The sequence below is a fragment of the Somniosus microcephalus genome, chromosome 27, assembly GCF_052327205.1.
Source record: "Somniosus microcephalus isolate GS21.2 chromosome 27, FLI_Smic_1.0, whole genome shotgun sequence".
NCBI classification, from domain to species: Eukaryota; Metazoa; Chordata; class Chondrichthyes; order Squaliformes; family Somniosidae; genus Somniosus; species Somniosus microcephalus.
The window spans coordinates 17,843,268-17,870,552 of record NC_141013.1 but is presented as its reverse complement, the minus strand read 5'-3'; the positions used below and the strand labels follow the sequence as shown (position 1 = coordinate 17,870,552).

General features: G+C 41.7%; 1 protein-coding gene across 2 annotated transcripts in view; it reads left to right on the top strand.

Annotated features, from left to right (window-relative positions):
* ubap1lb (ubiquitin associated protein 1-like b) overlaps positions 1 to 25,763 on the top strand; it is a 39,471-nt gene extending 13,708 nt beyond the window's left edge. For both annotated transcript variants that reach the window (XM_085968595.1, XM_085968596.1), the window contains exons 4-7: positions 7,170 to 7,913; positions 13,581 to 13,790; positions 19,286 to 19,387; positions 21,501 to 25,763. In XM_085968595.1, the coding sequence (XP_085824721.1) occupies positions 7,170 to 7,913; positions 13,581 to 13,790; positions 19,286 to 19,387; positions 21,501 to 21,635 (1,191 nt within the window). In that variant the 3' untranslated portion in view covers positions 21,636 to 25,763. The remainder of the gene's footprint in view (positions 1 to 7,169; positions 7,914 to 13,580; positions 13,791 to 19,285; positions 19,388 to 21,500) is intronic.
* Positions 25,764 to 27,285: the final 1,522 nt, after the last annotated feature.

The following is a 27,285-nucleotide window of genomic DNA, read 5'->3' as shown; positions in this document are numbered from 1 at the left end:
CAGCTAAAAACAGAGACCATAATGGGTAAATGTATTCAAAGCAATAAATCATGCCTCACACATCTGTCAGCGTTCTTTGAAGAGAAAGCAAAACTAATGGTTAAGGAATATCCAATGGGTGCAATATATTTAGAGATTAAAAAGCTATTTGGAAGTGCATCTGAATCTTTTGAAAAGGTATCGACATACAGATTTAATAGTAATTAAGCTAGTTGGGTCTAAAATTGATTTAGCAATAGAAAAAAAGATAGTTATGATAAAAAGTTAGACTTACTGGGGACTCAATGACTAGTGGGGTTCTGCAGATGTTTATTCTGGGTCCTCTGCTGTTTATGCTATTCATAAGTAAGATGAAGGAAAGTAGGTCTAGTAGGTATCAGATTTGTTACTGACACACCAAGCTCTATGGCCAAGTGACCAGTATAGGGATATTAATAGCATTCAAAAGGATCTGAACCAATTTAAGTAGATCAGCTAAGGAATGACAGCTGAAGTTTAATGTGTTAAGAAAAAAAGTAACACGCATTGGTACAGGAAATGTGCAATATGGCTACATGATCACTGAGTGTCTATTGGCAAAGGTGGAAGAGGAAAATCATTCACTGGAAGTATGCAGTCAATGCAAAGCTGCTGCTAATGATAATCAAACGGTGAAATGCAACCTGAACATTTAATTGTAAGTTGAAGTAAATCATTTTGGTCCTTTATAACTTAGTCGGAAAATCTAATTTGGAATATCAAGCAGAAAAATGGGCAACCTCAAGAAAGATTAGAGATTAGAACAAAAGACTCTTTGACCCTGTACTCCAGCAGGAGCCACACTGACGATTCGGAGAGAGGGCTGCAACAGTGTAGCCCCAATTCACCAGCCCATGCTCCCTTTGGGAGTGGCTCCTTGCTGGGAGCTTGGGATCATGGAATCACTCCTGCAGATTGTTAGATTTTTGAAAAAACAGTCAGCACTTTGACGAATACAAAAGCGAAATACTGCAGATGCTGGCAATCTGAAATAAAAACAGAAAATGCTGGAGATACTCAGCAGGTCAGGCAGCACCTGTGGAGAGAGAAACAGAGTTAACATTTCAGGTCGATGACCCTTCGTCAGAACTGGAAAAAGCTGGAGATGGAACAGGTTTTTAAGCAAGTGCCGGGGCCGGGAAATGGGGGAGGGGAGGAAAGAACAAAAGGGAAGGTCTGTGATTGGGTGGAAGGCAGGAGAGATTAAGAGGCATTAAGAGAGATTAAGAGATGGTGCAAGGCAAAAGGAGATGGTAATGGGACAAGTTAGATGAAGTGTAAATGGCACTGGAAGAATGAAAGACAGCTGCCATGTGGGAGAGAGTAAAAAAAGGATAGGGGCCGAGGTTATGGTCTGAAATTGTCAAACTCTATGTTGAGTCCAGAAGACTGTAAAGTGCCTAATCGTAGCACTTTGACTACTTTGTTTAAAAAGAGGCGGATTAAGGGATCAACGGTTGTTGGGACAGGATAGACTGTGAAGATCAAATACTCCATGGAACAATCTGGTTGTCGTGCTACTGGGACCATGGGAATGTCATCTGTAGAACATAACTGGCCAGGGTTGAATAGTCAAGATTGATGGCTTGGAGTTTCGCTCATTTAATTTAGGTGTTGGACATAAATTCTGCTGAGCTTTCTCCGCTTGGAGGTTTTACTTCTGATTACTTAGCTCCATCAGGAAGAAGAAAGAACTTCATTGCAGTATTAACTTAGACGTGTTGAACATGAGATATCTAGTTTCAGAATCCTTGATTGAATAGTGCGGAGATATCTAGTTTCAGAATCCTTGATTGAATAGTGTGCCTAATTATTGTAAATGTTTAAACAAGACATGGTGCATTCAAGGTGGCTGCTGAACCCAAGCCAGTAAGTGGCATTTTATCCGAGTTTAAATAGAAAGGCCATTTTGTAATTGGGCAATCACATGTCTGTGAATTCATTGGGGTAGAGTTGGGTGCAATTAGCGATTCCGGTGCCAATTGCGCCCGTTTTGAAAAGTGGCTTCTGCTCAAACTCATTTGCAAATCCCCACGCAAAATCTGCCACGAATGAACGCAATCAAGCAGCGTTTTTAAAATGTAATTTTTTAAAAAACGTTTTGCGTTAAAAAATATTCCTTGATATATTTAAGAGTGGTAACTTAGTTTGATTAATACAGCTGAAAATGGGTTTATCACAAAATATAAGCATTTCAAATCACAGTGTCAATCCACCACCTGTGAGTAACCCAATTTTAAATGACTGAAAATGACTTTTAATAAATGTACAGAACTCTTTTCTAGTTAGGTTGGGGCACAGTAGTGAGTTCATAAGAACATAAGAAATAGGAGCAGGAGTAGGCCATTCGGCCCTTCGAGCCTGCTTCGCCATTCAATGAGATCATGGCTGATCATCTGCCTCAACTCCATTCACCGGCTCTATCGCCATATCCCTTGATGCCCTTACTAGTCAGGAATCTATCGACTTCTGTTTTGAATATACCCAATGACTGAGCCTCCACAGCCCTCTGGGGTAGAGAATTCCAAAGATTCACCACCCTCTGAGTGAAGAAATTTCTTCTTATCTCAGTCCTGAATGGCTGACCCCTTATCCTGAGTTCATTAGTAATATTTTAAATATAATTTAAAACCTTTCAAAACATTAGTGTCATTGAGCCCAAAAGATCCAGCTTAATTTTTGGAGCCTCCTGGAAGGTCCGCAAAGGAGCGCAATTAGCGGAAACTCCCAATGCTGATTAAATCACCCTGGGGGAGTGGCCAGTTTAGTGGGCGGGGCCTGCTTCTAGCGCGATGTTTTTAAAACTAACACGAAAGATGGCGGAAATTCGAGTTGCACTGAACGTAATTGCGCTTAAAATCCATGATCTTTTGCACCGGTCACGCCGATATCGGGGGAAATTGCACAAAAAAAACCCAGCGCAATTGAGTGGAAACCCCAGGCCATTGTCTGGCATTGCACAGGGCATTGCTGTTGTCATTTCGGTTGAAATGAGTAAGATTAGAGTTTAGACAGGGAGTGATTTTCCTGTGAGAGATTTTTGGTTTTAATATATTTATGTTGGAGCACAAAACATATTCCAGTCGCTGCAAGGTCAGCGGCAAGAATTGCTAAAGGTTTGCGATTTTCCTCGTCAATTATGGGAGACTGTCGACACAGACAGTGAACAAGAAGCTGTGTCAGTCCTAACAAGATATCATTGTGGCAGTTTCTCCAACTGAGGCTCAGCACAACTTTGGAAATGGAAATGCATTTTCAAGCTTGACTTAAGTGCTGCAAACTCAAAACTGAAAAGGTGTTTAAAAGTAGTATGGGAATAACGTGGGAGAGCAACATTACCCTTAGAAATGATTCATTTTAGCTGGCATGAATGCAAATTGTCCTGGCTTTGACAAACTGCAGCAGCGTAGCAACTATAGCAGTAGAGTGAGGAAAAATGACGTCAAAATATCTTTAAAAAAAAAAACTACAATCTTTGGGGTGGAGGAGGAGATTCAAGAAATATCTAATTTTACAATATATTGATTTTTAAACTTGTACATCTAGGGCTGTTGTTTAGTCACTTTTGCCATGACTGCGTCAGCAGACCAGAGAAAAGTACCTGTAACAACTAGGCCTGGAAATTCGTTTCAAGCAGTGACGCTAAACGGGTCAGTTCCATTGCGGTCAATAACGGGCGGCCGATCCAATATCGCCCGTTTTGCGCCTTTGCCTGAAATGAATTTCTAGGCCCAAATGTTTTAGCGTTTCATAATCAATGCTGGCATACAGTTGAAATCCTATGTGCCTTTAAATAGCACAAATAAAGACCTACTTCTCTGACTTACAGTTTTGATGAACCTTTTCAATCTGGCTCACCAAATATCCATCTAAGTTTTTGTTTGATTATACTTAGAATCAGATTTTCAACTGAGGCTGAATGGAATGAAACATACAACCTCTGATTACAGGGTGGTGTTAGCGCTGCAGTCAGTACTCGTTCACAATGGATCCAAACAGGGCAGTAGCGTGCGCACCATAACATCACCTTACTCAGCAACCAAAATCATCGTTAGAAGCACCTTTAGTTTCAGATTTACTTAAACAGGTTGTTCAGTTAATAAACACCTATGTACACAAGAACAAATATACAAAAAGAAACAGGTATTTTCTTTATTTCAGCGACGGGAACTATGTTGAACTAATGCATAATGTGCAATATTAAGATAAATGAGCAGAGAAACTATTTTCCTTTATTATGTTTCCGATCTGGAACTAAATGTATTAGCAGGAGTAATTACTCAATTCGACACTCAGTTGGACCCATTTTGCAGTTTTCCATTTGATTAAGACTCTCTTCAAAGCCTTAACATTTATTTTCCAATTATTTTTAAACAAGCTAATGTCTTGCACTGTTGCTTATGACTAGTCTGAAATCTGGAGCACAGTTGTGATGTTTAGTTAATATATCAGATGGCACATCAATGCCATGTGGTGACTCCTTTACAAAAAGTGCCATGAATCCTCAAACACCGTTTAGAGTTGGAAGGGGGACCACTTCTGTGCTCTTGGTTGAAAATCAACTGCTATCTACAGCAGTCAGTAGATGATATGACTGGCTGCTATTTTCCCAAGGAGATGTTCTGTATTAACCTGAGTTGGTCTGATTACACTGAGGCACTGTGCTGCCAACATTTGCTGTTTGAAGTAGTTCTTTCATCTGGTAGCATCTTTAACGGTTATTTGGTGTTGCTTACATTCCTATTTGTTGTGTAAATAGCTGAGACCTAAATCAACTCCAGATTTGGAAATGTTTTCAAGTCAGGGTTTTTAGTTTCATTTTTACTTTCATGCTTTTAACAATTGAATTGAGATTTATTTTTTAATTTCATTTTTCACCAAGGAAAGTAATTGTTCTGAATCTTCCCATCTCATAGAATTGGTGCAGCTTGGTCCAATTTCTACCCCATTTGAGTTATTTGAAAAAAAACTTTATTCCCTATTTTTAACAGATTTGCTTGGCTTTTTCTTTAGGTTCACCCTTCCTCCAAGTTGCACATCCTTTCATCAACAAGATGGCATATGCTCCAAATCGCCTGCCAGTGTTTTTGTTGCGGTGATCACTATGAGGTCTGAACGTGTTGCCAATACTTGCCACTCCTTCTCCCAGTCCAACCAATATCAAAATATAATGGTTCGGATTTTGCGGTCAGCGGCGAAGGAACGGTGCTCACCGTTCACCTTGTTGACAGCTGCCCACAAAGGTTTTGCGGGCTTTTGAGCGGAGACTTGCTCTAATCCAGCGCGGCGCCCTCTACAGGGGATCTATGGCATCTGTGAGCAGGTAAAGAAACAGTGAGGCTCTTCAACCAATCAGGTTGAAGAATCCTCACTGAGCCACGCCAAGTCTAAACCAGCAAGTATAAATTAGATTTAATTCAATGTAAAATCATGTACAGAATGTGAAATAAAGGTTGGGACAGACAGATGGGATTAAGAGAGAGAGATAAGAGACAGACAGAAAAAGTAAAAAAATAATTATTTAAATTTTAATTTGAAAAAAATCTCCAATACTAATTAACTTCTGAAGGAATGAGACTCCACACTTGTAAAATTAAATTTTCAGGGCCAGAGAGGTTGTTTGGCAATAATTATCATTTATCACGCCCTTAAAAATTCACTTACTCTTGAATGCACCAGCCCTAACATTTTCTAGTGTGTTTAGTGGGTAACAATGTTCCCTGTAATGTTTTTTGGGGCCACATGGCCCCTTTCATGGGCTGCGCGACCCATTCAAAATTCTGCGCAGCTTAAAGGTAACATTGGTGGGTAACTAGTGGGTAATTACCCCAGCTTCACGCCATTGTATGTCTTTCAATGCCGAGTCTATCGGCAAGGTTCTGTTATAGCGCAGCCTGTGGAGGAGCAGGGTAACTCAGACCACAACTTCTGGAATTCCACATTGAACTGCGCATGTGTGGACTCTGGAAGTTGCTGTCCTATTTACTCCGTAATAACGATGAGCACTGTTAACCTCACTAGTATTATTAATGCAAAATCTGGGCCAATGTGTGCAATAAATTGCTGATGTCTAGCAGAGGACAGTTGTAAATTTCAGGCTTTCTCTTTTGTTCTTCGAGCTTTTTTTATGTTTTGCCTATGGAAGTAAAATGTGACACTTTAAAGTTTGATGCAAGCTGGATCCAAAACTTTTTATAATGTATGTAATAAAAACAGTGCATGTAATTATTTAGTCCATCTCACTTCAGATGCCACACAGATGTAAAACAATCTTAAAGTGCTGGATGTTTCTGCCATGTAACCTGAAACTGATTACAATCTGCAAAATTCCCTGATCAACCTACAATTAAACTCTGAATGACTTGAGCCCTTATTTACTAAACAGAAATTAGACTGTGTGGCCCTAAAGGAACATAGCTCCACTTCAATATATTGTGTATTAGAACATAAGAATTAGGAGCAGGAGTAGGCCATACGGCCCCTCGAGCCTGCTCCGCCATTCAATAAGATCATGGCTGATCATCGACCTCAACTCCACTTTCCTGCCCGTTCTCCATATCCCTTGATTCCCCTAGAGTCCAAAAATCTATCTCAGCCTTGAATATACTCAAAGACTCAGCATTCACTGCCCTCTGGGGCAGAGAATTCCAAAGATTCACAACCCTCTGAGTGAAGAAATTCCTCCTCATCTCGAACTTAAATGGCCAACCCCTTATCCTGAGACTATTGCATGGTATAAGGCTCCTGTCTTTATAATACAGGATATCAACCGAATTACCGTGAGCAATGCGAGGGGAAATCCTAAAGCCATTAATATGTGGATGTATGCGTGTGAGAGAGAAAATATGATTTGCTAATTAAAAGTGCCTCCATTTAAAAAAAAAAGTCCCTCAGTACTTTTGCTACGTAAGAAGTTTACTTAAGTTACAATTCTGAATGATTGCCATTAATTTCTGCAGGGCCCTCCTCATTGTCCATCATAACTTTGGCAGAATATCCACAGAAGTCCCGGGGAAGCAGGTTTACTCGGATGATGGGGAGAACCCCTGTGGAAATTCAACCCATATCTGTTTAACACAGCTCTTACTGGTGTGGCTAGAAAAAACGTTGGCGCTTTGTTTATGACTAATGTCATTTGCCATCTTTTACAGTATGATTTTACTCTGGAAAAGAAGATCTTGGAATGGCTGCGAGACTGTTCCCTAAAAGAACCTCCAAGGCTTGTACCAACATGTCCACCATTTTGGCTTGCATTTTCTGATCCTGAGGGAGAGGATACCGATGACTCTCATCGTACAAAAGTTCAAAAGAGCCATATGGTTTTGCAGACCAAGAGGTTCAGGAGTTTCAGTGTGACAGACATTAAATATGTTCGCTCAAAGGATGCCTACATATCAGACTCAGAAAGTGATGACGGGTACTCGGAAGATGATGAACTCTCGTCGTCTGATGAAAATGAAAAGCAGAAGCTTCCTTCGGTGCCACTTCTGAGGAGCAAATTTAATCTTCATTCCCGATTCCTAGATGGAAGACCAGCTTCCTCACCTTTCTGTTCAGATAGCCCTTCCAGAAGTAGATACTGTGAGAGATGTTTGAGCGCTAGCTTAACTAGACTCCCTCACATCTCTGGGCGTAGGCCATCACCTCTTTGTAACAGTACTGATGGTGCGGAAGAAGTTAGGAGGCATGGATTAAATTGGTCACAGGGATATACACCAAGAAAACTTGGTAGAAAATCGTTCTGTCAGCACCAGAACAGCAGAAACAGCAAAAATCTGAACTCGGAGCAATTTACTATTGGAAGTCCACCATTATCCTTTGCCCGATGCCACCTGGAAAGGTCTTTTATGATTAGAGCAAGAACTCCACTCAGAAAATACAAACCACCATTTCCGGTAAGACTTATGGGCATCTTCTTGTAAAAAAAAGACTTGCATTTATATAGCAGCTTTCACAATCTCAGGATCTCCAAAGCATTTTACAGCCAATGAAGTACTTTTTGACATGTACTCACTGTTGTAAGGTAGAAAACATGACAGCCAATTTGTGCACAGCGAGCTCCCACAAACAGCAATGTGACAATGATCAGATAATCTGTTTTTAGTGATGTTGGGTGAAGGATGAATATTGGCCAGGACAGCTGCTCTTCTTCTTCTCATCTGAAAGACAGCACCTCCGACAGTGCAGCACTCCCTCAGTACTGCACTGGAGTGTCAGCCTAGATTTTTGTGCTCAAGTCTCTGGAGTGGGACTATGACCCCACAACCTTTGAACTCAGAGGCAAGAGTGCTACCAACTGAGCCACAACTGACATTGCTGTAACTCCATTGTGGACTTAATCTTACAGTGGAGTCTGTCTTGATGTCATTCTTCTGTAGAAAATCCGTATCAGTATAATTGTATTCCTCAGCAATAAACAAGTTCTATATAGTCACAAAATCCAGCATGTTTGAAAATACCTAATGGCTGTACAAAGGTAGGGATGAAAAATGGGAGAATGCCTATTTCAATAAATAACTCATTGATGAAATTGCATTCTCAGAAATCATATGTATCAAAGCCATTTATTCCCAGGATTTTATCAGTGGTTCATTAATTATGGACAGAAATTGACATCCTGCCACTTTCCATTATGAGTAAGCTCACCCCTAGGGGCAGAATTCCTTTCTTTGCCAAGTGAAAAAAAAACAGACATGGATAAAAAGTATGTTTAAAGTTAATGACCTCAAATAATTTATCTATAAGATCTTCAAGATATCACTGGTAAGTAAGCCTGGTTTGGGGGGCCAGCATTCATAGGGGTTAAATTCTACATCTACTGCAGCGAAGAGAGGAATTTCAGCCCAGTGTGTCTCAAAGCTCAATGGTAGGGAGCGGCCTCTCAATCTAAACTTGTTCTCTGATTCTCACCTCTCTGCCCCCAGCAGCAGAAAACACCTTTGACTCGCTTTTCTCTTGACGGTATGAGCAAGATCTGGGAAAGTGTGAATAGGAAGCAGGGTCCTACCTTTCTACCTGGTGGACTGTACAATACTGGACTACCTATATTAATCTTTAAGTCTGTGCTCTGTGACCATTCTAGGATACATTTAGTTACCTCGCTTCTCTTAACTCTTGTTATTATGAAATAACTACTTCCTTACAGTGAAACTGGAAGCATCGTTCCCTCACTGTTTGTCCCACAGGACAATGTGGTCCGTAACTCACAAATGAAATTTTGCTAAAGAGGACAGTAAAATATTGAGCAAGGCTAGGGATCACACTGATTTTCCCCTCACCGATTTAGTGGTTCAACTACCTTAGTGAACTCAATTAACGGAATCACACTTTCAGCCATCCAACACAATTAGTAAAAGTCATATCAATTAACAAAAAGACAAAAGAGTTCTGTTTAAATCACAGCAGTTTCTTGTCTGCTTTCTTACCCTCTTCTAGTTCTGACTATGATTCGCAATGTTTCGTGTTGTGTCTCACAGAGAATCTTGGCATCTCAATACTTCATTCCTTCTACTTAAAGATCAATTTCACAATCCATAAAAATAATCTTCTGCGTTTTTATGTCGTTTAAACTGCTAGTATCCATTTCCAATAACATCATCTTTCCAATAGGGTTACTTGTGCTGTCATGTCTTTCCAATTGGCACTACAGCCACATAAATAATTAGATATTCAAAATAGTTGGCTAGAGTACAGTCAAGTGGAAATCATATCTCCTGGACAGACTATTAAATAAACTGCGTCCTACTGGAATTTTTAACAAAATGTTAACTTTAGGACTGCCAAATAGAATTATAGGCCCACCACACTTCAAAGATGGTGATGACAATCTCAGCCTTGGAAGGGCCAAGACCAGACTAAATACTTCCATACAGAGCAGGGAAGAAAATAGGAGGTAAGTTACCCTGGGCAACCCTGGTCTGTCTCCTGGTGACCAGTTTCAGAGCAGCTTTGGGACAGTGCTTGGAGTGGGTTGTCATCCTTCCTCTTGCATGGCACGGACAGACCCAATGGTGTAGAAAATACCTCGACAGCAAAAAACCAAACTTCACTCATTAACACTGTCCTCTATCATATTGCTCCGACATAACTATTGGCCCTGAAGTTAGATCGGGGGCTTGCCGCGCGTGCAAGCCTCCGATCTGCACTCACCCTGCGTGCCAACATCTGAAGCCCGGGCCTGCTTGCATTTCCTGTCACAGGCCCGGTTCAGCTGTCGGCGTGCTGTGCTTACCTGATCCAGCGGCGTAGTTAGTACGATGTGCCGGCTGGGATCAGGTGAGCACTGTGCAGCCAATCAGGGGAGGGGAAACTCATTCATGAGTTTGACAGTAAGAGCTGTCAAACTCATGAAAAGTATGGGCTGCCAAAACACTACTTTAACTTTAAATAAAATTTTAAAAAACATCCCACTGATTATAATAACTATAAATAAGTTTTTAAAAATGTTTTAAACAATTAATCAATTTTTTGAAAAAAATAAATTAAAAAAAAAATAGGGTCTAAAACTAAACTTACCATCCTGTAAATTCTTTAAATATAACAAACCCGTGGAAAAAAAATTCTACATTGTACTAAAAGCCCACTTACCTGAAAAACTAAATACTTACGTCTTGTTTTTCCACGCGTAAAGACCGGAGGCCTTTACACGCGCGCAACTTTGAAAAAAAAAAGGAATTTTACTGCACACGCGCTGCCTGTGCAGTCGCGCGCGTTCTGCCTCTGAACCCCTTCGTTCAGAGGGCAGGAAATGCCGGTTTTCCCCGCATGCGCTGTGCATGCTGAAAACCGGCATTTCCTCCGGCCAGACACGTGAGTACCCCGACCGTACTCACGCGTTGGGACAGGAATTACTGGCCCATTGTGTTTTGGGGAGGCCAAGCTAGTAAACTCGTAGTTTCCCCACATGCACAGCACAGCACCATTCTCCTCGCCCCCACCCCCGCCGCCTCCTCACTGCAGACTCTGCTAACTCAATGCTGGACAGATTTTTCATTAACATGTTTCCAGCTGTCTATCAAAACTGCTGATCCTGGAGCAGCAATCTGACACTGCGCGGTGTAAATACCAAGGATTGAAAATGGGCCTGGCTGGCTGTTTAGTTTGCTTTGAAAGTTGAAATTGATCTATCCCAGCTGAGAGAGAGAAGAAAGGGAACAACTAAATCGTGACTGACTTAACCGTCCCCCCAAAAATCACAAACAAATATAAATCCCCACCTATGTATAAATCATTATACAACCCTGTGACCTCACAAACTTGAATCAGCCAAATTAATTACTGATAGCATTGTATGTTATGGTAATACTTATATAATTTTTAAAAAATGTGTTTATGGGATGTGGGCGCCGCTGGCAAGGCCAGCATTTATTGCCCATCCCTAATTGCCCTTGAGAAGGTGGTGCTGAGCCGCCGCCTCCTTGAACCGCTGCAGTCCGTGTGGTGAAGGTACTCCCACGATGCTGTTAGGGAGGGTGTTCCAGGATTTTGACCCAGCGACGATGAAGGATCGGCGATATATTTCCAAGTCAGGATGGTGTGTGACTTGGAGGGGAACTTGGAGGGGAACTTGGAGGTGGTGGTGTTCCCATGCGCCTGCTGCCCTTGTCCTTCTAGGTGGAAGAGGTCGAGGATTTGGGAGGTGCTGCCGAAGAAGCCATGGCGAGTTGCTGCAGTGCATCTTGTAGAATTATACTGGCCCAGAAATTGGTGTCGGGGGCTTCCCGCGGGTGCAAGCCCCCGACCTACACTTACATAGCGCGCCGACAGTTGAAGCCTGGCCCTGCGTGGATTTCCTGTCAGTGGCCCGGTTTAGCTCCCGGCGCGCTGTGCTTGCGTGATCCAGCAGCGTAGTTAGTTCGATGAGCCGGCTGGGTTCACGTGAGCACTGGGCAACCAATCGGAGGTTGCAAAAGTTCATTCATGAGTTTGATAGTAAGAACTGTCAAACTCATGAAAACTCCGGGTGCCCAAAACAGTACTTAAACTTCAAATAAAAGTTAAAAAACATCCCACTAATTAAATTAACTATTAATAACTGTAAAAAACTAATTTAAACAATTATTCCAATTTTTGAAAAAAATAATTTTTTAACAAATCGGGTCTAAAAATACACTTACCTTACTGTAAAGTCTTTAAAAATAATAAACCTGTGGAAAAAAAATTCTAACTTTAATTGATAGACCACTTACTTTTTAAAACGAAGTACTTACGTCTGCTTTTTTCTCACGTAAAAACTGGAGGCTTTATCACACGGGCAACCCTGTAAAAAAAAAGGAATTTCAGCGTGCATGCGCAGACTCCTGCGCGCACGCGTTCCACCTCTGAACCTCTTGGTTCAGAGGAAAGGAAATGCCGGTTTTCCGCGCATGCGCTGTGCATGCTGAAAACCGGCACTTCCATCGGGCCCACGCGTGAGTACACGGTGCTTACTCACGCATTGGGACCTGAATTACTGGGCCAATATGTTACAGCTAATTTAAATAATGGGTTGCATTAAATACCTAATACTCACTGAGAATCATTTCCTTTTAAACCCTGCAATGTTCTGATTGAGTGGGAACTATTAAACCCTAATTCAAAGAGTTCTTACTACTTGTCATTTTTAATACATGACTTATGGTGGAAAGTAGTAATGGCCACTTTTCATGGGGTCACACACCCCTTAATAATTGACCTAATTATTTTTTAAGCACATATGCAGTAGACATTAGTGCTGGACATTGATCCAGTCTGCAAGATGTAAACAAACAGCAATAAGGCCTAAATTCCATTTTTACTTGCAGGCTATGACTCTCAAACAGTACCGCAGGTCAATCAGGAGGACTAAGATAGGGAAAAGATGGCAAACCATCTTTGAAAAATCCTGCTTGTCCAGGAGATGGCGATAAGTCATGAAGCTCTTTTGTTAAATAAAACAAAAGCATTGGCACATGCCATTCCCACCTTGTCTGACAGTGTCCAAATCTCAGGCAATGCAGAAGAGGACATGAAACGAGCTCCCCCAGGGCAAATCAAATGTTTATCAAATATTAACAACTTGTTCAGTGGTGTTTTAAACAACTGTGCAGAGGTGCAACACCTAGGGAGGAAGCACATGTATTAAATATTGTATTATCTCCGAGCTTTTACTGTCTGCACTTGAGATTTTCCTGCAGGGACTGCAGCAAGAAACGAGGATTGTGTTTCAAAATTGTAAAATACTGTGAACTGAGCCAAGCCACAAGGATAATTTGATATTCTTTTAATGGACTCCTCTAACTTTAAAAATCATATCATTCTAATCAAATGCAGATTGTGAGTAGGTTTTATAATGATGGTCTTGATATCCCAAAATTAAAGGATAAGTAATTGTGCAACTGTTGGATGTGACGTTATCTCGGGGCACTCGGAACAGCTAAATGTGAAACGAAAGAAGAAGAATAAACAAATCCTTTCCTTGATAAAAACAAACACAATTCTTTTATAGATCTGAAGGTTCAGTGTGTGTAGTGCGCTGATATATAACTGCGTGCCCGAGATGTTTTTCTTGCTTGTGTTCTGAATGTTTGTTTGTTCTTTCGCAGCCCCCCAGTCCCTATTCCTGCCTTCCGGCGCCTCCGTCAACTCCAAGACCTTCAAGTTCCCACAAATCTCTCCCAGATTCGACTGCTGACCTACTTTTGGCACTGAGTCAAAAAGAGCAGGACCTCATTCAGCCGGTTATGCAGCAGGGATATCCAATAAGCAGAGTGATTTGGGCGATCCAGAATGTTGGACAACAAAGCACAAAACAGGTGTGTGATATAACAGTTAACTCCCGCAGGGCCAGAGATGGTGAGACCTCTTCAAATGTTTTCACAATATCACATCGAGATTTATGTTTTTTTGAAGCAGAGCATTTTTTAGTTTTTCCTTTCTGAATGTGCAACATTTCGAATAGTTATATAAACAAAGAAAGAAGTCTAGAGTAGCTTCAAGTTGGGGAAGGCAGCCACTCTCACGGATGAGCAAGTTGGTCAAGAAGTGAGCTCCCATCAGAGATTCTGAATCTGAAATCCAGCCTCCACTGACATTGAGACTTGTACACCCTCAAGTAGGTGACATTTGACAGTTTTCTAGAGGGTCACTAAATTCAGTCCTTCATTACAACAGGCCATGTCAGACAAGAGGTAAAGCTGACTAAACCAGCCCCTCTGCAAAATGTTGCCTCCAAATGACCAACTGCAGAGCAGCATTGCCGACAGCTCTGAAAAATCTTGGCACTGACAAATCATGGTCCTCAGCTGAAGAAGCAGTTAGTTGGAGACCTTTCCATTCACCCAAAGGAAAAGGAAACCGAGTGGCTGGGGTATCACTGACCACCCAGTCCTCTTGCTTGAAAGGGAGAATCAGGGTATCCAGGGCCATCCTACCCTGAAAGAGACATCAGTGACCTGGCCTACCTCCTCTTGAGGAGGAGGAAGCAGGGTGCTTAGAGATATCAGTGAACAGGTCTATTTACTCCTCCTAGATAACGGAGGAAGCAGAGTGGTTGGTGACCAGGGCTGTCCATCCCTGTTGATTCAAGAAGAATTTCAGGTGTCCAAAGCCACCAGTGCCAATAGCCAATTCACCTTCCTGGTTGTAGGAGCAAACAATGTAGGGGGCACCTGCACCCACCTCTCTGTCCTCCTCCTGAGCACAGAGCGTTTGTGTCCTCCCGGTATAAGTTCAGTGGAAACAGACGGTCTAAAAGTAAAAATCTAATCACAACAAATACCCAGGGAATCAATGTAACTCAAACCGATTCTGGACAATCTCTTCTTGACATGTGCAGGTTAAATTTCAAATTTAAGGACAACCAGTACACTATAAATATTTGCTGCCAGAACATGTAAATGGCAACACCACATGGATTGTTTTAAGAAATATTCCAGGAACCATATAAAAATGCTTTGTATTAATAAGCTCCATTCTTTTCCTTTAAAGCAAATGCTGTGAAAGGAATTCTAGATGTAGTCTTGGTTTGATATTTGATAGTTTGGCAGTATCACTAAAGCAAACCAAAGAAAGCCCTTTAGCTTTAAAAGCATCGATTGTTGGCAATAATGTACTGTACTTAATGGGTCAGAATTGACTGTATCTGGAGAATGAACACGCCTGCTATTCTTAGACTTGCCCTTGCCCATTTAATTTTTATGATCTTTTGCACTGGAAGTTGCTGTAAGTGAGAGAGCCAAACAGCACGGCACCCTCTACAGGGGATCTGGGACCTGTGAGAACAGGACAAGCAACTGTATGTCTCCTTAACCAATCAGATTGAAGAACCATTACTAAACAGTGCAGAGTCTGATCCAGGAAGTGGAAGTTAGAATAGTGAACTCAATGTCAAATCAGATAAAGTAAGCAAAATAAAGAGAGGGAAAGAAAGATTGGGTTAAGAGAGAGCGAGAAAAGAGACAGAAAGGAAAAGTAACAAAAAAAGTAATTACATTTAAAAAAAATCTCCAACAATAATTAAATCTGAAGGAATGAGACTCCACACTTGTAAAAGTCAATTTTCAGTGCCAGAGAGGTTGTTTAGCAGTAATAAAGACTTATCACACCATTAAAAAGGTATTTAGACTGAAATGGACAAGCCCTAACTTTCTGTGGTGAGTTTAGTCCATATCAATGACACAAGTACAGGAACGTCACGCCGTTCAATACATTTGAATGGGGAGCCAGGTGGCCAGATGCTGTTTTCGCGCAGCTTATGGACAGCAGCTTATAGACTTCTGCATTTAACTGTGCATCTGTGCTCGCCTGAAGTTGTTGTCCGGTTTGCGGATAAATAACGGTGAACGCCATTAACCGCGCCATTATTTTTTACAGTAAATCCTGGCGGAATAGAAAACTGGGAATCGTTCTGCATTAAACATGCTAAAATATCCTGGGAATAGTCACTTGGGCTGCTGCTATTTCGTTCCTGCTCAACTAATTCCACAGTGAAACCAAACTAATGAGAAAAGCTGAGCTGGAAACATTTTTTTGGTTCCATCAATGTTGGTTTTTTTTGTACCTTTTAATATTCAGCTCTAGAAATTCTTGACATTCTAAGTGTGAATGTTTTGAAAGACACTCAGTTGTTCGGGGTTGTTTTCTATTGATGAGCTGCACTGTTTGCAGCTGCCACCAGTCCCCAGACTTGCTCTTTGCATCTGACCCAGACTCCACTGACGAGGCATTTCAAATTGCTGATGACAAAAGGCTATCAAAATAGTTTTTTAGTTGGTATTAATTTTGAAAGAAGAAAACAATCTATTGATAGCCTAAAAAGAAGTTCAGAGGTCATGATTCTTCTCTTATTCAGTTTTACTTTGTTGATAATCTCTGTCAGTCATACAGACTGTAACCTTTACACCGCTGAATAAAGGAGGGATCCACACAGTCATACAGATCCTCTGCATTTATACAGTGAATAGTCCTTACCCTGTTGATTAAGCAGAGGGTCCACACAGTTGGACAGTGAGTAACTGTTACCTTCCTGAATAAACATAGGCTCTACACATTATATGGTGTGTGCCACTTACCTGCTGAACAACCAAAGGCTCTATAGTTACACAGTAACACTTACCTGCTGAATAAACAAAGGCTCTGCACAGTTATACTGTGAGTGACACTCACCCTGCTGATTAAACAGGAACTCTGTATTTTTATATTGTGTAACTTTTATTAGAAACCCAGTTCTGAAGTTATTGTCCTGCAGGCCTCACTTTGATAAACACTAAAATATAAGGGGGAGAAATTCATTATAGCCCCGTTTGGGGCGCTAACTTTTAAAGGTTGAAAAAATTAGCGCCAGGCATTAATGTCTTTCAACTTTAAAAAAATTCGGTTTTGCGCTCCAGGAAGAAAGTGGAGCACTAAATCAAGTGTTCCACTTCTTTCCTGGAGTGCAGCAGGCGGGGCAGTGGGTGAGCAGCGCTGTACACTGGGCCGTGCAGCGCTGCGCGTTGGAAGGCTCCTTCCCTCCCTTAAAGGGAAGGGCCATCGCTGCAGGCTCTGCAAGGGCAAAACTTACCTGGTCCCCGACGGCAGCCGCAATCCGGCCCGATCAGTCCGATGCACTGCAGCAGAGTGCCGGGCTGATCGAGCACTGGAGAAGAAAACTGAAAAAAAAAACAGAAACGCCATTTCAGATTTTTTATTTCTTAACTCGGCCACCTCACCTTTAAGTATCGCCCCCGAAGTGCCCGGCCTCCTGATGAACGCCTGCTGCAGCTTCCAGTGTTTTCACCCGGCGATGCTGCAGGGGGCGGAACTGAAGTTCGGGTCCGGGACGATGTGCACGGCGATGATGTCACGATCTCTGGGCGATGGAGATCGGGGCGCAACGCCATAGCGTCGCCGCAAACCTCCCGCCGAATATTGCGAGAGTCGATCTTCTCGCCGCGCCTGGTCGGTAAGTGATTACCGCCCCATTATTGCCACCTGGAGGCCATAGCGGGAGGCGCAAAGGTACCCAATTTCTCCCCCTAAATCTTTAATCGTGTTAGAAAAAAAATCACTATTTGTAGCTACAGTGCAAGGAATTTGAGATTCAGCTCATTACAAAGCTGTTCTAAAACTCCTCTCAATGTATCATAGTATTCTTGGAATTTAGTAGAAGTGGTTTTGTGGCTAGACATTTCACTGAGGCTGAGATATAGATATAGATATATATTAAAATAATTGTAAGACTGGAATAATTAAATGAAAGTAAGTCTCAGATAAGTAGAACTTAATTTAATAATATAATAGCAAAATACTGCGGATGCTGGAAATCTAAAATAACAACAGAAAATGCTGGAAACACTCAGCAGGCCAGGCAGCATCCGTGGAGAGAGAAACAGGGTTAACGTTTCAGGTCTGGGACCCTTCATCAGAACTGGAAAAAGCTGGAGATGTAACAGATATTAAGCAGGTGCAGAGACAGGGGGAGGGGGTTTAGGAGGGGAGGAAGGAATTGAAAGAACATGCTGTGAAAATGTTGCAAATGGGAATGGCAAAATCATACTGCATGAAAAATGGGGGCAGGGATTATTACAGGAAACTGTTTTTTATCCGGCACCGACGGGACCGGCGTGGTGCCGGTTGATCAAAAAGTCCGGATTACAGAGAGGTATACTTACCAAGGTACGAGAGCCCCGTACACAGCCACAGATCCAGGTGTCCCTGTTGCATGGCAACAGGTGCAGGAACCCCGGTTACACGGCCACAGATCAGGAACCCCGGTTACACGGCCACTAATATGAAGTAAAACTTACCTAAACCTACTCCTGAATTTTGCCGGTTAAAAGAGATTTCCAGTTATTTAAGTGCCGGTAAAAAGAGAGTTTCCTGTATCTGAAATTGTTGAACTCTATGTTGAGTCTGGAAGGCTGTAAAGTGCCTAATCGAAAGATGAGGTACTGTTCCTCGAGCTTACGTTGAGCTTCATTAGAACAATGTAATAGGCCGAGGACAGAGAGATCAGAGTGAGAGTGAAGTGGAGAATTAAAGTGACAGGCGACCGGAAGCTCAGGGTCACCCTTACGGACTGAACGGAGGTGTTCCGCAAAACGGTCGCCCAATCTGCGTTTGGTCTCCCCAATGTAGAGGAGACCGCATCGTGAGCAGCGAATACAGTATATTAAATTGCAAGAAGTACAAGTAAATCGCTGTTTCACCTGGAAGGGGTGTTTGGGACCCTGGACAGTGGGAAGGGAGGAGGTAAAAGGGCATGTGTTGCATCTCCTGCGCTTGCACGGGAAGGTGCCAGGTGAAGGAGAAGGGCTGTTGGGGGTGATTGAGGAGTGGACCAGGGTGTCGCGGAGGGAGCGGTCCCTTCGGAATGCTGAAAGGGGAGGTGAGGGGAAGATGTGTTTGGTGGTGGGATCACGTTGGAGGTGGCAGAAATGGCAGAGGATGATCCGTTGCATGTGGAGGCTGGTGGGGTGAAAAGTGAGGACAAGGGGAACCCTATCGTGGTTCTGGGAGGGAGGGGAAAGGGTGAATTTAATAATTTGAGCTAACATTAAATGGTTTTCATTTTGCTTCCAGTTCTTTTCTTATAATCTATGTAGTAAAATGCCTGAAATGTTTTGAGAAATGAACAATGAGATAGATCAGACAGATTGAGAGGACACATTTTTTGTGGCTGTTACACTGATGTTATTAAATATCAATAATCACCAATGTTCACAACCTTTCTGTGGTGTGATGTTTGCAGTCCTGCCTGAAAAGTAATGTTAGGGGTAGTTTTCTGTTGATCCTTTTACTCTTTAATTGTCTAGCATTTTTATATCAGATCCTCAAGTACCTGAGTGCCTGGGACCGTCTCTGTAAGGAGGGCTATAAGGAGCAGCTAGTGGAAGAAGCCATGGAGATCTTTCAGAATTCAGAGGCAAAGGTCTGAGGCTCTTTAATATTCTGTATTTCAAAAGTAGCACTATCCTTTTTTTCTTATCCTGTCTTACATATATCGTATTTGAAAATGTAAATTATCAAATCTTTTATCCATATCCTGTTGAATAATCTAAATCTAGAAATGTCTGATGGCAATAGAAATAAGGAAATTCCTAATTGTTTTACATAGAAACATAGAAACATAACTGATGGATTGCTTTTGAAGTGCAGTCACTGTTGTTATGCAGGCAAATGTTGCTGCCAATATTCAAACAGCAAGTTCCCAAATGAAAGACTGGCCAGACCAATCTGTTGGTTGAGGGAGAAATGTTGGCCAGGACATCAGAAGAACTCCCTCCTATTCCTCAAATAGTGCCATGGGAACATTTACATCCACCTGAAATACAGCATCGTTGACGTTAAGAGTCAACCACATTGCTGTGGGTCTGGAGTCACATATAGGCCAGACCAGATGGCAGATGGGTTTTTACAACAATCCGGTAGTGTTCATGGTTATCATTATTGATACTGACATGAATCTTGTCATTCATGTGGAAATGACTTATGAAATGATACTGGGTGGCCTGCTGGTGGCGCTGTTCAGGGAGAGTATAAATACTCGGGCATGGGCCCAGCTTGCTCAGGACATTCTTTAACAGGAACTAGTGAAGGACACAACTAGATCGCCATGTTGAAAAACAGTTGATTAAAGCCTTGTTTAATACTCAGACCAAGTGCCTAGTAGTTTTCTTACGTCAGATACTAGCTTTTTATTCCAGATTTTATTGAATTCATTAACCAGTGTGCTAACGTACCCATGTCTGGGCACTGTCAGCTTAGCTTATGTGCTGGAGTGCAGCTTGAACCCATGATCTTCTAACCCAGAGGTGTGAGTGCTACCAGTGAACCACACTGGCACAACAATGCAGCACTCCCTCACCATTGCACTGAAGTGATAGCCTAGATTATTGGCCAAGCCCACAGTGAGGTTTGAATCTAAAGCCTTCTAACTCAGAGGTAAGAATGTGACGAACCAAACATTAACTATTTAGTTCAAATGGGTTAACACTTCTACTAAAATAGCAGAGAAAGATATGAACATGTTATGCATTTTTCTATTAACATCAGTAACAATAACTTCTACTCTTGCAGCAGTATTGTTTAAAATGACTCTTTTAATCCCACAGGGCTTATTTATTTTTTATCAAAAGAATGTAATATGTTCAGTCTAAGGATCCTGGTACATACTTGCATTGAGTTGATTAGCATCACCTTGATGATATTGTGCAGTTGATTCTACCTTTCAAGAACAGAGTAGTAATTAAGATTAAGAATCAGACCTTCAAAAAGAACAGTTTATTGATTGCAGTTTATCAATTGATAGCCCTAAAGACCTGAGCCTACTTAGATTTTGAGTGGCATTGCGAAGGAAAATTCAGTCACTTATGTCTTGGTCTCTGTCTCTCATGCCCTCTTCCACTCTGCCTTTCACTTGTTGCATCATGTTGTATCCTGCTGATCTATCTTAATTATGCGCTAGGTCTCTGACCTTTAAATTAGGCTCTTAGACATTCACATGCAAATATTCAAATACAATTGGGTGAAATTCTTCTGTTACTTAAATGCTTCGGACGAAGGATAATCGATGAGTGCTCACCTGCTGATATTTGAAGTGCCTAATTATGAGGCATCTGTCTTTCTCTGAAAGCTAAATGTGGGACAGCAAAATGTAAGCAAGTCGTTGCAAACGTTTCATTTGTGCTCATTCTGCAGAATTTAAAAATTAAGCTGGAGAGCCATGTAAACTTGACTTGCTTATAAATTACAAATGCTGGTGAAATTTCTGTAACCAGGTCCTTTCCTAATGCCATAGGGTGCAGAGTTATGAGATCTAAGATAATTTGAAAGCTCTAAACTCTCCATAAAACCAAACAGGATGTTTCCCTGCGGTCCCTTCTGTTCTCAGTTTAGATTGTGTGATAGCAGCACAGTTACTCTTTGTCTGGATTTCATGACCATGTTCTCCAAAGATGTCCAAAGCTGATAATCGGAGTTGCTTTTGTTTGCTGCCAAACCTGACTAACTCCTTGTTCCTTTCTTGCACCTTCTGCACGCAGGCAGCAGAATTCTTGACCCTGATGACACAGTTCGATGAGATGGGCTTTCAGCATGAAGATATCAAGGAAGTTCTTCTCATCTATAACAACCATCGGGAAAAGGCACTGGAGGAGCTTATGGCGCGCTCCGGATAATAGAAATAGCTTCTAGGGCTCTAATCTACCTCCTTTGGTTTTGGTATTGCACATACAAGTAGTCTAACCCTAACCCTCCTAGATGTGGCATTTATTTATTTTTATCCTTTATGGAGACTTTAACAAATGGATCTGCCCTTATTGAAAGCACATTATATATCTGTACAAAGTGAGTTCACTTTTAATAGGTAATGGAATTTATCCACTATTTGAAACACAGCAGTACTCACCAATCTGCTCTCTGTATTTGTCCTGCTCGTTTAGTATGGAAAAAAAATCTAGTTCAGTTAACAAATGTTTATTAAAAGGTGTGTTTAACTAGAGGAAATTGCAGCTCATCCAGGACTGGAAATCGGACAATCAGTCTGACAACACACAGGCAGTGGGGGGGTCGAGAGAGGCGGTGGTGAGGGAGAGCTGGGTGTCATCAACATACATGTGGAACCTGACGTTGTATCTTCAGATGATGTCAGTGAGGGGCAGCATGTAGGAATAGGAGGAGGCCAAGGATAGATCCCTGGGGTACTCTGGAGGTAATGGGAAAAGAAGCCATTGCAGGGGATTCTCTGGCTACGACTGGATGGGTAAGAGACCTGCCCCCTTGCTGTGCTTAGCTTTGGAAACAGGGTAAGAAACAAGAGCACAGCTGCAGGCCTAGCCTTGACCTAGGTTCTGTTGGATTGGGGTAGTATGGCATATATTTTTAAGGAGCCACACATAGTTGGCACCTGGTTACCACAGGACTGTCAGATTCTCCAGGAAAGTTAAAATTCATTGTCCTTATTGATCGGGCTGGGTAATTTACAAGTTACTGAGGAATCCACCAGTTTTTAAAAACAGAAAGAGATTTGAAAAAAAAAGTAATCAGACAGCGCCAAGTGCCAGGGCATACAAAAAGTTGAACAGAATGTAACGTGTCGTTTACTGCAGCCCACAGAAAGGGTCAAGCTTTAGAACTGTAACATTTCTAACGCTAATGACGTAGCAAAGACTCCTAAATCTTTAGCTTCGTACAATAGCTAAGCAGCCAACAACATCAAAAAGTGTGGATTCATTTTAAAAAGTACACAGATGCCCCAGGCTTATTTTGCTATGGGAATGCGGGGCAGTAATATTTATGTTTGTGCTGGAGTTGTGATTATTCTTAGAATGTGGTTGGCTTGCAATTCTCATGAAGCAATGAGATGCCTGCATTGAAACGATGCAATGAGACATTAGACAAATAGCTGGACATATTAAAACAACAGGGTTGTATCAAGAGGCTGAACTACAGTGGACACCTGCCATTAAAAACACGACCAGTTAGGAAATAATTACAAGCTCAAAGTCCGAATCCTGATAATGTGGAATTAAAGAATTAAATTACATTAAGGACTCCGAGGCTGGACCCTAACATACAGTGTGTTATTACAAACCGCCACATTTTAACCGAGTTTCTTTGAATCTCAACACTCATTTGATTGACACAAACTATTCATTAGAACTGTTGAAAGAGAAATTTTCAAGTGGCTGTTTTAACTCAATATTCTCCACTCAGAGGGTAGTGAATCTTTGGAATTCTCTACCTCAGAGAGCTGTGGATGCTCAGTCATTGATTATATTCAAGACAGAGATCAATAGATTTTTGGGGACCAAGGGGCATGGGGATAGTGCGAGAAGGTGGAGTTGAGCTAAAAGGTCAGCCATGATCTTATTGAATGGCGGAGCAGGCTCGAAGGGCCGAACGGCCTACTCCTGCTCCTATTTCTTATGTTCTTAACATTCCTGCTCCCTGAAGAATCTGAAAGTCCTAATGTAATTCTGGTGATATTATTTTGAACAAAGACACCTTGGGGGTAATTTTATCTTTGGGCGATGGTATAAAATGGGCGATATCGAATTGGCCACCCATTATAGCCCCCACTCAATTTTCCCTTCCATTGACTTCAATGGAAAGGAAGTTCGAGCCTGGGGTATAATGGGGGGTGGGGGGGGGGGTTTGTTTGATATTGCCCATTTTACACCATCACCCAAAGTGAAAATGACACCCCCTTCTTTCAAATGCTGCATCTTCCCTCAACACATCAGTAACGTTTCTGTCTTTTCTAATGAAATGCTATATTCAGGCAACCTTCAACCCAGGTGATCCCTGCTGTTCTATTTGAATCCTAACTATTCTTTTTGTCAACAAGCTAATTTCACTGACGAGCTTTCGGCTATGGCATCCCTCCCCTTCCATTCACCACTGTCACCGCCCCCATACCCCCACTTAAAAAAAAAAGTCATCCCGTATCATTTACTTTTACAGTTCCCGTCAGACCCAAGCTCCTGACTGGAAGCCAATCTTACTTCTTCTATTCGGAACTCAAAGCCCATTATGTTCTGCCATCGGAGAAACTGTTGACTCACACATGCCAAGGTTAATATGCACCACATTCTGCTATTTATGCTTTTATCTGTGCTGCTCTTTCCCATGTCAGTCCTCAGCTGGTCATTATTGAAGGTCAAACAATAATTACGAATCACTATAGAACGCTGGATAAAAGCAAAGCACTCATGAAGGGTGTAAAGGTAAATGTTGAAAGTTTTTTAAAAATTCATTCTTGGGATGTGGACGTCGCTGACGAGGCAGCATGTACTGTCCATCCTTTGTTGCCCTGAGAGGTGAGCCGCCTTCTTGAATCGTATGAGGAGAGATTGTGGTCGATTGGGCTTATACTCACTGGAGTTTAGAAGATTGAGAGGGGATCTCATCGAAACCTATAAAATTCTGTCAGGCCTGGACAGACTAGATGCAAGAAGGATGTTTCCGATGGCCGGGGAGTCCAGAACCAGGGGTCATAGTCTAAGGATAAGGGGTAAGCCATTTAGGACTGAAATGAGGAGGAATTTCTTCACCCAGAGAGTGGTGAACCTGTGGAATTCTCTGCCACAGAGGGTGGTGGAGGCCAGTTCATTAAATATATTCAAGAAGGAGTTGGATATATTTCTTAAGGCTAAAGGGAGGGATCAAGGGATATGGGGAGAAGGCAGGGACAGGGTACTGAATTTGGATGATCAGCCATGATCTCATTGAATGGCGGAGCAGACTCGAAGGGCCGAATGGCCTACTCCTGCTCCTATCTTCTATGTTTCTATGTTTCTATGATATAACTGAGGGGCTTGCTAGGCCACTTCAGAGGGCAGTTAAGAGTCAACCATGTTGGTGTGCGACTGGAGTCACATACAGGCCAGACCGGGTAAGGACGGCAGGTTTCCTTCCCTAAAGGACATCTGTGAACCAGTTGGGTTTTTATGACAGTCCAACAGCTTCATGGTCACTTTTACTAATTCCACATTTAAAAAAAACTGAATTCAAATTCCCATAGTGGGATTTGAGCTAAAATTGTCTGGATTATTAGGCCAGGCCTCTGGATTACTAATCTGGTAACATAACCACTACACTACTGTATCCTGTGTTGTCACATTGGTGATCTATGGTTGCTAAGAAGAATAGAATGCACAAGATTTGTACAATGTAGGCCTATATCTAAGAAATGATTCCGATATTATTTATTGAGTTTGCCATCCTATTTTATACATGAGAATTGGGAATGTGTACTTACTTTCTCAGGAGCAGTGGTTGGTAATAATCTTGGACATACTCAAATGTGAAGAGGTTGAAATTAGGCTCTTCAAATATTGCCGCATTATTAACATTTAATATGTTTGTATAACATTCCCTTGACCCTTATTTTAAGAAACATTAATCCATTCATTTTAATGGAATTTCATAGGAACAATTAATATTCAAGACTCTGGTGTCCCACTGGAGGCTCATTTCTTCCTTCTGGATCTACCAGACCTCAAGCACACGAGTCAGACCTGTTTATTTGCATTTGATGTGCATTTCATACAGCGTATTTTAAACATATTTATCATGTACTATTATGAATTCGTTTGTCTCTCCCTGCAATCTACTTGTATAAACATTTATAGCGACTCATGGACTTAAGTTCACCACATAGATTTATTTTAATACTTCCTCAGTCTGTCAAATGGTGTTGTTCAATATAAAAAATGTTCAATAGGAAATCTGCTCTATGCTTTTTGAATTCTTGACCTAAAGAAAACAAACATGTCAATAGAAATAAAGACCGTACTTAAAAACTGTGATTTGTTGTTTCTTCATATCTTTAGACTGATGAATTGATCCTCGATTGCAGTTGTTAACTGACCTCCTTTAATGCTGTTAAATATTTTCTTATTTTGAGCAAGGCAGTCACATGGACACTACAGTTGTCCTCAGCATCTCTAGGGGGAGGCCAGTGTCCACATTTCTGATTATTACCCAGTGACTCTTGTTGGAAAGTGCGAGCGTGTGACTGACACATCAAGCTCAGCTGTGACAACCTTCTGAGATGAGGAGGAATTTCTTCTCTCAGAGGGTCGTAAATCTGTGGAATTCTCTGCCCCAGAGAGCCATGGAGGCTGGGTCATTTAAATACACTTAAGGTGGAGATAGATTTTTGCAAGATAAGGCAGTGAAGGGTTATGGGGAGCAGGCAGGGAAGTAAGTGGCTTTGAGCCCAAGATCAGCCATGATCTTATTGAATGGCGGAGCAGGCTCGAGGGGCCAAGTGGCCTATTCCTGCTCCTATTTCTTATGTTCTTATGTTCAAACAGTTTGCTGACACTCAGCTTGACTCGTGAAGACTGGTTACTTGAGCAAGGTACAGGAGAGCTCCTGATGTCCCCCAGAAAGGGTCAGCGCCTTCAGAGCAGGAGGGAAACAAAATGGAAGAAGGGGAGAATTTTCTTTTTTCAAAAGAATGTCAGTTTTTAATCGAGGTAGCCTGATCAAGAACTTTTCCAACAGTAAACCTGAAAATACTAAAGGACAGTATCATCAGAATGTGGAGCTTAGATAAGCAAAGGTGTGTGGCAGTCATAATAGTTCTGTTAGTTTGATAGCTTTTTTTCACCACATCATTAAAAAGCACAGGGAAAGGAAAGAAAGACTTGCATTTATATAGCGCCTTTCATGACCTCAGGCTGTCCCAAAGCACTTTACAACCAATGAAGTACTTTTGGAGTGTGGTCACTGTTGTAATGTAGGAAACGTGACAGCCAATTTGCACACAGCAAGCTCCCACAAACAGCAATGTGATAACAAACAGATAATCTGTTTTCTTGTGATGTTGATTGAGGGATAAATATTGGCCAGGACACTGGGGAGAACTCCTCTGCTCTTCTTCAAAATAGTGCCATGGGATCTTTTACCTCCACCCGAGAGGGCAGACGGGGCCTCAGTTTAACGTCTCATCTGAAAGACGGCACCTCCAACAGTGCAGCACTCCGTCAGTACTGCACTGGAGTGTCAGCCTAGATTTTTCTGCTCAAGCCTCTGGAGTGGGACTTTGAACCCACATCCTTCTGACTCAAAGGCGAGTGTGTTACGCACTGAGCCACAGCTGAAAGCGGTGATCTGAATGCATTGTCCAATCTGGGCTTGTATTGACTGTTAGATTTTTATAGGTTTAAAAATGAGTGGATAGTATCATTATGACATTCACTTAAAATCATTTGTGGCATAAAATATTGTACAAGCACTATGTAATAATAATAATTAAGGTGCTGCGTACTCTATATATAGTATGTGTATTTTACTTAGATATAACATTATTGATTT